Below are 14,558 nucleotides of genomic sequence, written 5' to 3' on the forward strand. Positions count from 1 at the left end.
CATGAAGCTGGAGTCTTAACCTCTGACTTAACAATTAACCTCGTGAATCATATGGTAGGACTGGTGTTTGTCAGGAAGTACTTGTCTCATTTCAACTGGAGCAAAACAGAAATAAAATTTTCTAGAAAGAAAAAAAATATTACTCTGACTTTTCAGGAGTTCTGATGGTTTTATTCTTAAAAAAATTAAAATAATTCTATTCCATTTCCAAGCAATATTTTTCAGAAGAAGACTTCTTAAAAAAAAAAGGTTAGTTTTCAGATCAACCATCTACCTTAGTTATTTTAAAATAATCCTGATACAAAAGGAGAGGCAGTTACATCCTGTCTCAGATTTTTGAAACCGCATTATAACCCACTAGTTGCATATGTGGTTTTATTACAAATGTGACCCTGCATGGCTCTCAAAGTTAAACCCAGCTAAAAAAAAAAAATAAATCTTTCAATCATTAAGAAAAATCTTAACACAATTAAAAAGATATATATATATATATATACACACACACCCACACACAGAGTCATGTTTTAATATAAGAGCGATGGGTGGCTTCTGGTTTGTTTGGTGCTTTTTTAAAGACTAAATACCAACAGCATGATATATAGAGCCTAAAAAATGACATATAGGGCCTATAAAAACTTTTTTCCCCCTTTATAGTCAGCTTTGCGTCCATTGTCCTTATCTCAGAAACGGCTCAAAAGGTAAATTTCCAGCCTCTGCTAGAAAGCAGTCTCTAGCTCCAGAGAGGCCCACGTCTCAGAGACTGGTCATGGTGGTTTGGACAGCATAGGTACCAGCACTGCTGTGCATTCCCGCATTCTTCACATTACGCTCATGGACAAAAGCGATGTATTGTCCGTCCGCAGCGCGGGTCCTCGGCGGGGCCCACGCGTCCCACAGGCTTCCACCACGTTGACAGCGGTCGGCAGCGTCAAAGGGCCTGGATTATTGGGGAGTGGGAGGGGGCACAATTAGTAAACAGCCATGGGTGAGAAAGAGGGTGGAAAAGTAAAGCAAAAGTAAAGACAAGAAGATTGATGTGAAAAGGCAAGGAAAAGGGCATTGCTGGAAGGTAAATACTGAAGGAAAGAGACATGCAAGTATGTGTGTACATGACGACACTGTCAAATAAACCCCTTTTCTGCTCCGTATCATGCACATTTTTGCAGAATTTTGAAACAAGTTAAGCTGATGTATACATTGTCTACACTTACCAAATCAAAAGCACTTCATATTTCAATGCACTTCACAAAACTGAGCAAGAGCCATGTGCATTTTACAAATGAGAGAAAACAGTATGATGGAGGAACAGAGCTCCCAAGCATATAGCACGTTTGCAGGAAGCTGAAAGGGTTTAAGTGGCAGCTCTAAACGTACACCTGAAACAAGCATCTATAAGCAACACCAGATTTCAAACTCATTGGAAAAATGTAGATTCCAATGCAAGTTAAGAAAAGGAGAAGAAAATAGAAACTCAGAAACATGAGCATTCCTGTGCAGGGGCAAACAGTACAGCACACACAAATCATTCACAATTTAGGTTACTAAGAGACTGAATACTACTGAAGGAGCTGACTGTAGCTGTACTTGATTAACATAAAAAATTTAGTTGGAAAAAGAGCGTTTTTTAAAAAGGTCACAAAACTAAGACTGTTTTCTAATCTTGCATATGAGGGTATAATGGTTTGTAAATTTTAAATTTTGAATTCCAAAAATCAAAACCACAGAAATGCTGTGCACAGTTGTGGCTGGTCTATACCGCAGTTGGCATAAAGTCCTCCAAAAGCTAAAAAGAAGAGTAGGGAAGAGCACTCATCACTTCAAACAGTTTTGAAAAATATTTTTATGCAGGAGCCCTTTGCTAGAAAACTGTAACCCTTTAGGCACAAGCATCTCCAAAGCAGCAGGGATAAGCAATTTACTAAAATAGTCAAATTTTAAAACTTTAAGAAATGGACAATGATCTGTTAGCTGTTGTCTGTGTTGTATTAGGATCCTTCACTGGTATGTTTCAGAAGAGGCTGATGCAAGATACAGTCAGTATCAAAAAAAATGCTTGTAAAAAAGCACTCTCGGAAACTATTCAAGCAAGGAAACACCCAAGACAAACAAATACTCCTTCAGTTTAATGTAAACTTCTCTATTTAATGACCCAAATCTAAACAAAATGGAAACATTGTTGCTGTTCACCTAGAGGGGTCCTAGACAGCCACCTGCTTGAATTCCAGCTTCTCATGTCTAGAAAGCCTCGCAGCACTGCCAGGACAGCCAAGCAGCCAGCACATGAGTTGGAAGATGACAGTGTTAAGGCTGGGAAGCAGAAAAGCATGCAGGATTTACAACAGCTGTAAATGATTAACACTCAGGTATAGTCCTCCTTTAGAAAAGGGAGAGAATTTATATAAAGGTCACTCATGGGTAAATTCAGAGTTTTGTTTTTTGCCAAGTATGCTGAGGAGGTGACCCGTGAATACTGAAGGCTCCAATCCTCAACAGTTCATTACACTATTTTCCCATTTTGCTGGGAAAGCAAAAAAAAACCCAAAACAAACAAACAAAAAAAAAGCACAAACTCCCCCTACTTTCTCCACAGTAAGGAAAAAAATATTATTAAACCTTTGTCTCCTGTCCTATTTTAGCACAGAAACAGCTTATTGAGAAAAGACTAAAATTAGACAGACACTGATTGTGTTTTAGGCTTCTCAGCCTTGCAACTAATATTCCAGACTATTTCCAGACCATGCAAACCAGTACAGTTTTCCTGTACTGACAATTTTACAGGAATGAAGCAAAGGGGGGGGAAAAAAAAGACACTACAATCCTTCTTATCTACAAAGTACTTTATACAATCTGGCACAATTGCTGTTGGCAGCTGCAGAATTAGCATTTTAAATTAAAGGAAACATTGATATTAGGAAGGGATCTAAGCTGCAAGGTAGCCAATACAGGCATCTGCCAAGCAGAGCACAGAAACTCACGAGGTCGGGGCCTTACTTCTAAACCCCTTCAATCTAACCATCTGCAGAACTCCAGTCCAGAGATTTTGGTGTTCTCAACAATCCTTGGCAAACTCTCTCTAAAAGAAGACTATTTTTTTTGACAGAAAGCAAAGATAATTCATGCAGAAACAGGCCAATTTAAGACAGCAGCAGCTGAAAAGAGATCTCGTTAGCAGCATCGAGACACCAAGACTCCAAGGTGCAATAGCCAAGTCACAGCCCCACAACAAATATATAGTTCTGGCAATTATATTAACCTAACCCCCACCTCCCACCTAGGAAACCAGAATGTAGCTCAATTGCTGACTCAGCTCCAAACTGTTGTCTTCTTCCTACAGCTGGATTTGCCCTTTATTACAGGTAGTACTGTTTCCAGTGAACACATTAAAACCTCTTTGCCAGAAGACTACTGCCTTCAATAATAATGCTGTATCTCCAAGAAACATAACACATATGCAGTACAAGCATTAAGTGTAATGCTTAATGACTCAAATGTAATACTTGATGACTCCATTAAAACGCGTCAATTGTCAAGAAGCTTGTTTTCTTTATGGCATGCTGTTTTGGGTTACATGCAGATATATTTTATATTCACTCCCACTCTACTATAGAAAGGCTACATACTGCGGCAGCTGGCATGTAAGCTTAGATTCCTTGACAACGTTAAGACAGACAGGCTCAAGTTCTTAATCCTAAAACAGGTGTACCAAGACCAAAACTGAAACAGATTGGCTACAGAGTCCTCTCTGCTTCTGAACAGAAGCAGTGAGATTTCAATAAGCAACAGAAGCCTTGTAAACACTAGCAAGAACGCTAGCACGAATCACACCCAAGAGCAGCTGTTTGGAGCAAGAGTCAAACATTTCCATCAAAGAAAATACTGGTTACTAGCACACATCTTGCAATTAGACCAAAAGAATAAAAATAAAACCATACTCAGAATGCTGAAGAATAAAGAAACCACCACCTTTCACCCACCACCATGGAAGGAATTGAGCGATCAACAGGATCTCACCATAGACAAGCACAGATTTCAGATACTAGACAAATCAAGGGCAAAAGAAAGAAAACCAGTATTTATCACAGGTTCTGATTGAAATTTCAATAAAATGCAACACATAAAGCAGAATTACCATCCCCTTTATAATCCCAAACCCATAGTATTAGAAGACTTTAATCAAGAAGATTTACAAAATTAAAGTACAGTTGTTATTGCACTGTTGGAAACAGGTATCATTTACTTTTAAGAGGTACTGAAGCAAAGCAGGTTCATATGCCCAACAATGGGAGAAGGACCTTTTCTCTTGAGGGCTGAAACAGCTTAGGATAAGAGCTTTTGTCTTGCTCCATTCCATTGCTGCTGCTCATGAAGTCTTGCAGAAACCAGAAGTACCCTTCTAGGATAAGCCATACTGCCTCTGAATGCACAAGAAGTTGAAAAAGTTAAGATGACATATGCAGAAGTGCTGGCTTGATATTATGTCAGTTTTGGCTTTGAAATACCTTTGCAATACAGAATTACTTTAAGATAAATGATATGTACATTTATCTTCAAACAAATTGTCCTCATTTTGAGATGGATCCAATCTATAAAACTAATACTCTGGTTACATGAAATCAAAGCTCTTATCTTCAGCTTGTGTCATTTTCCTCAAGCTCCCATTCTACCCAAGATAATGAAAAAAATCAGCTTGCCCATTTTAAAAAGCTCAAAAGATGGTTCACAAGGATACTGGTTTACAAGGTTCTGCATTTTGTTAAGGATCAGGCCAAGTCCTTGGGCCCCATGGTACCAAGCAAAGGGTTACAAGGAGTATTATGGCAAATGAGAAGGACCCAGCTCTCTCCAAGGCTTGAAAATGGTGTTCGCAATTTAATCATATCTTCAGCCCCTGAAGAATTTTTCTTTTGGTTGGCAGTGACTAAGCCTGTTGTCCTCACCTCCCCCATACTACATTCACAGCAACAAATCAGCTGCATCACCGTTAACTTGACTGTCAACTTGTGTTAAAGATACAAGGATGGCAGCTTATTTAAGTGCAGATAAAGAAACAGCCAGCCACTTGAATCATGCATAAGCAAGCTAAATTCATTTTCCAGCAAAGCAGAACGTACCACTTCTTGTCTTGCTGGCTGGCTCCTGGGCTCCTTGGGAGGTTTTCTATTTCCACTAAGACTGGGGCAGAAGGAACTGCTGTTAAGACAGGTAGGTTTGGCTTTGCATTCCAGCTCTTTGGAGACAGGATATAAATTAGTTATTATACACACATTAATAAAGTGACGACACGTTACACACAGCAAAACATATCACCACTTCTCCTTATGCACAAAGCTAAAGTGAGGCTGTTGTCTTCCCTTGCTTCCACAGCAACGGATACCTATGCCCAGTCTTTTCCAGTACTGCACACAGTATGAGGATCATAATGAATCCAAAGCTGCTCAAAGATTTCAGTAAAAAGCTACAGCCTGCTGTGTCCAACTCGTTCCTTCTGTAGGTAACAGCAATAAGCTGGCACCTTTGGGTTGCAGGCCTTTGGACTGCCATTTGAAACATAACTACTCCTGAAAAAAACCAACTCCTTTTGCACAGAATGCAAAAAGGCTGAGCAGAGCAGCAATCTATCCATCAGCAGAGATTGAGTATTTTAATGTCAAAACAAACCATAATCCTGTTTCTACCAATATGTGACCCTTTCTGTTGCACTCAGCATCTGAAATGCTCCAGAAAGCGAAATAGGGCCTTTCCAAATTCCAAGTCCTGTTTTTTGATACTCAGAAGCAGCATTACTTTACACTAACATTCCTTTTCAGTGAAACAAGGTGTTCTGTGTACAAGTGCTGAAGGGACAGGTGTCTCCGAGCTCCTTCTCAGACTCAGAGAACACTGATTTTTTTCTAAGAATGCATTTGTCAATTTGCAGGGACATCCCCCTTTCAGAGAAAAAAATACTGTAACCAAGCATCAACATAGGTGTTGATGAATTCCCACACCCCTCCCCCAGACATTATGAACTCTCACACAAAGGTACTCTGTGTACCTATAAAAATCTGTACCTATAAATAGCAGTTTCTATAGTACTGCCCCATGGGGTATCTTCCTTACTCCAGCTAAATTAACTTATTATCTTGCTTGCAAATTAGCAGCCATTTCTTGGCATGCAATTTAGTAGTTAACTGTTTTTAACTTTCAAGTGGTCAATCACTGGATTTTAAGAACAAATAACAAAATCCTCAAATCTGCTGAAATACATGAAAATTGCCTTTAAAAAGAATAAGAGGATCCTTACTTGTGATCCATTAGTTTGGTGGGTAACAGCATTGTTTGCAGTGCTGAAAGACAAAAAGATATTTAAATCAGAATCAGATGAACAAACTATTTTTGCAGGCTGGCAGAGCTGCAAAGATTTTCAGAAAGCACAAAGTGTAACAAAGATCCTTCCATAGTACTTAACTGTTCTCAAAAGAAAACTTAAAAAAACTTATTTTTCAGGTCAGCTGCCTCATTGTAGGTAACTAAGGGTATCACTTTGTTTTTTATTTGTTCAAGCTGCAGTTGTTTAGTTTAGAAACTCTGATTCAGCAGTAAGGCAGGGCACTCATGAAGTAAAACAGATACAGTTTTAGTTAAACACTCAGCAATACATGAGATTGTCGAAACCTCACACACATGCTGTAGATACTATGTTTGTTCCATACTAGGGCTCTTCTGATTTGAAGTTTCAAAGTTTAGCAGAAAAATTCGTAAGTTTCTTCTGTCTGTGTAACCTCTACTGGACTGAATTACTCCTTCTGAGTCTCAAAAGCAGCCATTCAAAATTAGGTGCACAGCAACTCAGCATAGTTTTGATAATAATTTTATCTTATTAATTATGCAATACAGTTAATAAATTAAATAAGACCCACATCCCTAGTTCTGATGATTTCTGAATCTGTAAGAGACATTTCCTATTTTCACACATTTAAGAGACTTAAAAACATTAACACCCTGCACAATAATTATACATTATTAATCTCATGCAAAGCAAACTTTTTTCCAGACTTCTAATCTTTTAAAAAATGGTTCCAGTTGATTTACAGTTTGGACAATAGCTACCCAACCTGACAATTCAAATAGATTTCTGTATCTACTTCAGTGATTCTTCAGAATTATTTTACTTAAATACCATAATGTCATAACAAAACAACCTGTTCCTTGCCTGTTTCCCAACGTCACACTTTCTCTATTGAGAGAACGTGGAGGTTATCACAGATTAGAGCACATTTAACAGAATATTAAGGAACGCCTTCTGGGTGGCACATTCCCCTCTGCTGAGTTAACACAAAAGAATGGAACAACATACATCTTTCATGATGCATTTCAATTAGCAAGGGTTGAGTGTAGAGTTTCAGAAATGGCATAAATTGCTCTGGAGACCAACGTAACAGTGCCACACCTAGGTGCAGATCAGAAGATGGCCGTCTTATCAGAAAGAGAAACTGCATATGAAGTTTCTCTTCCCACTCTCAGAATGACCTAACCAGCATGAAACTCTGAGCAGGGCATGACAACACAGCACGATGAGAGCACTAGATGACAGCACTAGTTAAGCACACAGTCACATTTTGCATGCAGAGGATCCTTAAGCACTTTAATGACACCCAGCTTTGAAGAGTACTTTCCCATTCTATAAAAAGAAGAGACAATACAGGTCACAAAGACAGAGACACTGCCATTAAAGTAACTGCAGCCTTGTCCCCACACTTCCTAGACTTCTCCCCCTCTCATGCAAGAATCAACCTTGCTGCTACAAACAGAAAATGTGTGGCTGTATTAAGCCTGTTCTTTTGAAATGTTATTTCAACACTCCTTACCCCGCTCCTGAATATCATGATGCTTAATATCTGCAAGTATCTATTTTCTAAAAATAATTTGCCTGCAATCGATCATTGCAATGTTCTTAAGTTATTAGGGCAAAGGACAGAAAACAGAACTGACTTAGTTCCTTCACTACCAGGTAGTTCTTTTTAGCCTGGTTTCCTCTCTTCCCTTAAGGACAGTTATGAAAACTGTACGATTCAGATTCATATAAGTAATTTACATTGCAACAGCAAGTATAAACCTACACAAGCAGAAAGACTCTAGTCTAGGTATAGAAATTAAGAACCAAAAGTCTTCCCTCTCAGTGCTGATCATGAATAATTTAGTATCCATATATAAAATATTTAAGAATATAAAAATAAATGCAAATATAGTACAGAATATGAATTGCTTATTTTACTGTATTTTCCCTGTCTATGTCCTTCACTTGATTATGTATTTTAGTCACATACCCAGAACAGGCAGATTTCAGAAAGAAGACATCCTCACATGCTTTTACCTGATCTCTTTACATGGCAGCACACGAAACTACAGGTCATATCCAGCAAGAATCATAGCTAGTCATAAACAAACCTCTTTGCCTGCTAGTAAGCAAGTCTGGCCAAATCTTCTGTGTGACAGCAACACATGAGCTTTGCTTCGAACAGTAGGTTTTATGTAAAGCAAACAAACACAAAACCCACAGCAAAACCACACTTAAGACCTACGTATAACTAATCCTGTAACACATGCTCAAATACAGGTGGCAAACAAAGAGAAATTTAAATACTGGATTGTATCTTACCTTGTTTCTTCAAGTTTAGCAGCATGTGCTGCAAAAATATAAAGTGTTAATTAAAATTTAAGTTATAATTAGGTTATCAGTTAAATACTCAGTATATTATTAATAAAAATAATCTAGCACTGCCTAAAAGTAGGCAACTAAATGAAGAAAAGGTTACACGTATCCCATGTATAATGTGTAAAAAACAAAATTCTAAATTGGAAAAATAAAAGAAGAATTCTGAAGAGCAAACCAAAGAGTCAGATTTAAGCAAGTATTTAGAAGTATGCACGGGAGGTCACATTTGACCTATACAAGAGCAGGAATAAGAGACAAGGTATCACATGCTGCCAGGGTGTGAAAACAGAGTGCAACTCCTAAGAACAATGAAAAAAAAAATCTCAATTGCAAAAATTTCAAACTTGATTCACAAATTTCAAATATTAACATTAATATACTGTTGTTTCCTGGGCCCAAGATTTCCATTGTCATACGGAGACCAACTGTGCAATATTCATGGGTGTTTCACCTGCTAGGCAAGCTATAATTATATGCTCTGGACACAAAGCCTTCTCCGTCAAATACATGTGGACTCCCAAAGCAGCCAAAGAAAACTTGATTTTGAAAATTCAGAAGGGCAAACAGCTACAAGAACTCCTACCCAGAAATTTTAAAGGGTATGAAGACCTGATTCTCACAGTGGATTATACTTCTCAGAATGGAAGGCCTTTTACCTTTCATTTGCAGTGTTCGTCTTGAGTATCTCTTGCTGGGCCTTCTTTCAAAGGATGCCGATCTCCTTGCTTTGTTGGTCTTGGTGGTTTGATACTCTGTTTTCCCACTGATAAAGTAATATAAAAGTAAAAAACAACAAAATAAATCACTTATTTTTAAATGACAGAATACTGACACTGCTCATCAAAACATCACATTTCTATTTTAAATTCATAGATTAATCATCTGATCTCATTTCTATTAAGAATTTCCAAACTTAACACCTTAGAAGGCCTTTCACAAAAAGTTTTACAAGCATCCTAACCTTCACATTTTCCCAAGACCAAAGGCTGAAGCAATGACTCCTTAAACATAAAGCTGCTGAAAAAGCACATTTTCCCTTGGCATATTTCTGTGTTCACAGTGCACGTGGTTTGGGAGAAGGTAAAAATTCTAGGAGAGTAAAGCTTAAGGGTGTTGCCAAAGGTCATAGAGAAACATGGTAATATGACTAAAAACCAGCATCTAGATGCTCTTGTTCCCAGGCAAGTCTTTTTTCCCCCAAGTTTGGCCAGACTCTGCCCCCAGGGCAGTAGCAGCCTCACGTACTGCGGACTCCTTGGTACCACTGATCCTTTCTAGAGCAGACTAGATGGTATTGCTACAGTTGCTGGAAATGGAAGCCAAGTATATACGTATTGCCTGGGGTCATGCCCCACCCCCTTCCATATGTTCTCACCAACTCTGGTGGGGCAACTGACAGCATCCTGCAGACCAGTCTGGGACCACAAGGTATTCCGAAGTCTGTTACATGCTCTGGTAGTGCCTAACATTATCTTGGGCTTCTGAAGTACTACCATCACTCCAACAGCATGTTTTGAGTCAGGAACTCGAGTCAAAAGATGTGCAATGTCCCCAGCTCTGCAAATCTATCATCCACCCTCTACGGTTCATTTAAAAAAAGGCAGGTTTTCAAGATTAAGTGATCTATAAACCACAATGTACCGTAAAACAAATAATGCAACTCACTCATCAAGAAATGAAACTTGCAAGCTATGTCCTAGGTGAAAGAATACCAAGTTCTCTCCCGTTTCCACGCATAACCCAAGAAAAGCCAGAAATGACAGAAGGTAAGTGCTAAATGACAGAAGACACTGACCTGTATCGGAAACGGGATCCTAATCGAATGAAGCCTGATCGACTTGAGCTTTTTTGGACAGGACCTCGGAGCCGGAAGAAGGCGTGATGTTCCACTGCACATTTCCACAAGTGTTTGCAGGCTTTGGGATGATCCAGTCTAAAGACAAAAGTGTGCTCCTGCTCCTTTCCCTTAAACACACAAAACATACTGGTGATTTACAGGGGGCTTTAATAACTCAAAGCTACATAAAAAGCCAAATAAAAGTTTTCTATGAGTTCTGAAACGTATGCTTAATTTTAGGCAGAAAAATTAGCCTTTTCAGTAGCTGCTCCATTGTCTGAAGTTGGAAAGGGCTAGACCCATATATGTAACAGGTCAAACCTCTGAATAACTACAAGTTAAAGACATCATTATAATAAGGAGGTACTTCTCCATGAGGCTAACATGGCCTCACTTCCAAATTGGATCTCCTCAAATTGCCAGTGCTCACATTTTTATTATTTCAGCTCCGAGTAATTTCTTCCCATAGGAACAATTCTGGCACCTGCTTAAGGAATTCATTCCATTAAATATGGTACATGGGCTTTTTAAAACTTTCTTACACAATGCATAGTGTTTCCAAATAATCTGGTCTACACTAGTTTCACATGGTGTTCCTCTTTTAAAAACAGCTGAGAAAAAAAGTAATTTGAGCCTACTTATTTTATACTTCAGTCCCCTCACACCCCTCCTCCCCCCAAGTCACAATGAAAAATCTTGCAAGGCATTTGCATTAATTCTCAAAACATAAATATAAAGAAAGATATCAGGAGTATGTAAACGAGTACTGTATAATCAAGACCGAGATGTAACTAAACAGATAGTTATCTACCTGTTCATCATCTTCAACAACAACTAGAGTGAGTTTGTTCTTCTTGAAGTCAAGCCTTGTTATCTTTGGCCTGCAAGACGAACAGAAAAAGCAGCTTACATCTAACTCTGTTAGTAACTCAGAGAGGTTGGTTCAACATGCTGGTCCCAAGCCTCTCAACCAAATACTTTTTTTTCTGCTTTTGTGGATATTTTAAGTTCACGCAGTAGGGCTTGATTATACCGTGGATATCAAATATATCAATTCAAAATTTAACACTTAATTAGAAACCTTAAAGAGAAGAAGTCAGCAACTTCTAAAGAGAAAATTCTATCAGAACTTAAAAATTACTTGAGTTGAAATCAAACTCCACCCATATACTCCTGCTTGCCTACTCTTCCACAAGCCCACAAAATTGAACTCGGAAAGAAACAAAGGCAGGCCAAAATAACCCTGCTTCATCAAAAAAATGTAAATCACAGGAGTTGATCTGAAATATATTGCACAGTGATGACTGTTTCAGAACATCCCAGCCACAGTGAACAACATGAACATGACATGACACAAAAATGCAAACACCTTCCCTCCCTCCTGCCCACCAGAAAAATACCCAGAATTAATAGTGGAGGAACAAGACACACAGATAACATTTCTGCTACAAAGTGAGTAATTATCTGAGAAGGTTTTAAAATTGGACTGAGCTAACGCAAACTAACTATTCACACAATGAAAGTTCACCTCATTATCTGCCTATTCTTTGTGTACAGTTTTGAAAGACTGGATGGATGTTACAGAATAAAGCACTTAAAAATCCATAAATGCCTGTGTACCCAGACCCAAATATGCTAGCTAGAAAGTTCTCTACCTTGTGTTTTATGCAATATAAAGTTCTGTGAAATTTCATCAGAATGCTTCTAAGAAACCATGGGATGTTATTCAATTATTTGACAAAGCAGCATATCTTCACAAAATCTAAAGGAAGCTGTCTATCTCCTGACCATATATAGATCTGGTTTGGGGTGGGGGTCGGTGTGTTTGGTTTTTTGGGTTTTGTTTGTTTGTTTTGCATTAGTTCTTACTGATGGGCAGAAAGGGACATTTCTGCCCTTTACTGGGCACAAAGAGACATTTTCTTAATGAAAAGCCTGCCGAGATGACGTTATACGTAAAAACTGCACTAGTAATACTACTTCTGCCTCTTTTTAAACAGTAAAATGTTAACACTTGGCTACAACATCTGAAGAAGCTTCATTTCACTGATTGAGTGCATATCCTATTTCCAAAGCAATCTAGTGCAAAATACAACAAACACACTATTAAAAAAAATTAAAACACCCCAAAGTTATTCCATCTTTTACTTGACTCTAGCATGTTACACATATACAGCCTATTAACATATCAACCAAGAATGTTAAAAAAAAGGAAGAATATTTTAAGACAACATGAAAACACAGGCTACATAATATTTCTGCAGGTACCTAGTATTCATGGTACCCTTATGTCCCAAACAAGTTGGGGTTCTTTTTGCAAGTACAAAAGAAACAAAAGACTAAAAATCTAAAATATATTTTAACCTGCAATCAGAGAGCTTACCAGAAAAACAAACCAATTTTTGTGTCTCCTTCAAAGACAAGAACTCCTGTAGGTGTTAGTCCCAGGCTGTAATCATTGCCATCTCTTGCCTAATTGCCACAAAATAAAGATTACGTTCATTTTGGCATTTGACTCTTTATCCAAATTACTGCAGTGATTAATGTAGCTTACTTGCCCAGTGTTACAATTAAACAAATATCTGCTTATTTTATGTAATAAAATCCCCATGTTTCAATGATCTCAATGCAATGGATTTTTCTAGTTGCAACCCTTCAATAAGGCTGACTAAACTGGGAAATTAAAGTTTCTTGATTTGTCTGTGTAATAAGGAGCCCCTTGTGCAGTTCTCCGCACTTCCTTCTCCACAGGAGATCTATTTTTACTTGTAGTTCTTCAGCTGGTAGCTCACTGGACCCCAGCCAATTTTAATTTAATTACTATGATTTTCACATAGCTCCCAGTCTAAATACAAACTGTAGTACATATTGCCACACCAACCACACATTAAACACAGAGCAGATATGCTTGAATTTAAGTTATACCTTCTAGAAACGCATACAATAAAATGCAATGCTGATGCAAAGCCACATCACTTGTTACACAGTTTAGATGAGTATAATATTCCATTTTTTCCCCCTCAAAGCAAAACCAGTATTGGAATGTGGGACAAAACTACCTATCATTTCCAAAGGTCACCATGCTGTAAACGTACCTTGACGATGTGCATGTCTACACCATACATTTCCAGCCACTTAGCTTTGTTTAGGTAATTAGTTTCAGCCTGTGCTGGTGTTTGCCCCCTGAAATAAATTTTTTGCTGTTAGGCTGATGCCTGAAAAAGTACAGAAAGGAAAACTGGTATATGAAGAAAGAAGAAAAGAAATTTCTGAAATTTGTGAAAAACTTAAACACTATTGACACTTGTTTGCTTTCACGAACATTAAGGTCACTTTTGTAAGTTTTAAACTGAAACTGCTGCTGCAAAAATTATGGCATTTCAAGATTCTGTACCTCATCATTTTACTCAGACCTTTGAAAATCTTCATTTTCCACATTATATCCTCTTACAAAATAGGATAGAACCACATTAGAATTATGTTTCTGAACAAGACCATAGAAGAAGCATCAGCATCATCTTTTTAATACATTCTCTTCACAGAAAAGCCAGCGCAAACATCTGGGCAGCATGCACTGAAAGATCTAGTACCTGCATTCCTTCCACTTCTCAAAAATGGCTAGCTCCATCTCTTCAGTCTGAGTGGGAACAAACCTGAACTCAGACACCAGCTCAGGGACATGTTCAGCAGGATCATAGTCTCCAAGTTCAGCTACAAAAGAACAGCCTTGTCAAGCAATGTTCCCAGTAAACACAGTGGATCTCAACAGGAACTTCAGCATAGTTTTCTGGTTAATCTAAAATACTAGATTTCTTTTTGTGTTGTTCCTCCTCCAGTCCTCCCAATACTTGAAGTGTCAACTTTTTCAACATGGAAATTATGGACACTGAACAAACAGTTGTGTTGCCTGCACAAAAGCTTTGCATTAATTTTCACAAAGTGCTATTGATATATTCTTTACCAAGCTTCCTAGAAATGCAAGTTACCAACATCCTTGCAACTCACTTTTTCTTTCTTGTGGAAAGT

The 14,558-nt window shown here is 38.1% G+C and overlaps 1 protein-coding gene across 8 annotated transcripts in view; it reads right to left on the reverse strand.

Annotated features, from left to right (window-relative positions):
• EPB41L5 (erythrocyte membrane protein band 4.1 like 5) overlaps positions 1-14,558 on the reverse strand; it is a 56,913-nt gene that overhangs the window by 18,037 nt on the left and 24,318 nt on the right. For all 8 annotated transcript variants that reach the window (XM_037396812.1, XM_037396805.1, XM_037396811.1 and 5 more), the window contains exons 8-16: positions 14,123-14,243; positions 13,628-13,715; positions 12,916-13,004; positions 11,344-11,413; positions 10,491-10,660; positions 9,352-9,458; positions 8,639-8,666; positions 6,284-6,326; positions 5,112-5,227 (exon numbers count right to left, since the gene is read on the reverse strand). In XM_037396812.1, coding sequence (XP_037252709.1) covers positions 5,112-5,227; positions 6,284-6,326; positions 8,639-8,666; positions 9,352-9,458; positions 10,491-10,660; positions 11,344-11,413; positions 12,916-13,004; positions 13,628-13,715; positions 14,123-14,243 — 832 coding nt within the window. The remainder of the gene's footprint in view (positions 1-5,111; positions 5,228-6,283; positions 6,327-8,638; positions 8,667-9,351; positions 9,459-10,490; positions 10,661-11,343; positions 11,414-12,915; positions 13,005-13,627; positions 13,716-14,122; positions 14,244-14,558) is intronic.

Source organism: Falco rusticolus, chromosome 8 (genome assembly GCF_015220075.1).
Source record: "Falco rusticolus isolate bFalRus1 chromosome 8, bFalRus1.pri, whole genome shotgun sequence".
In the NCBI taxonomy this organism is placed as follows: domain Eukaryota; kingdom Metazoa; phylum Chordata; class Aves; order Falconiformes; family Falconidae; genus Falco; species Falco rusticolus.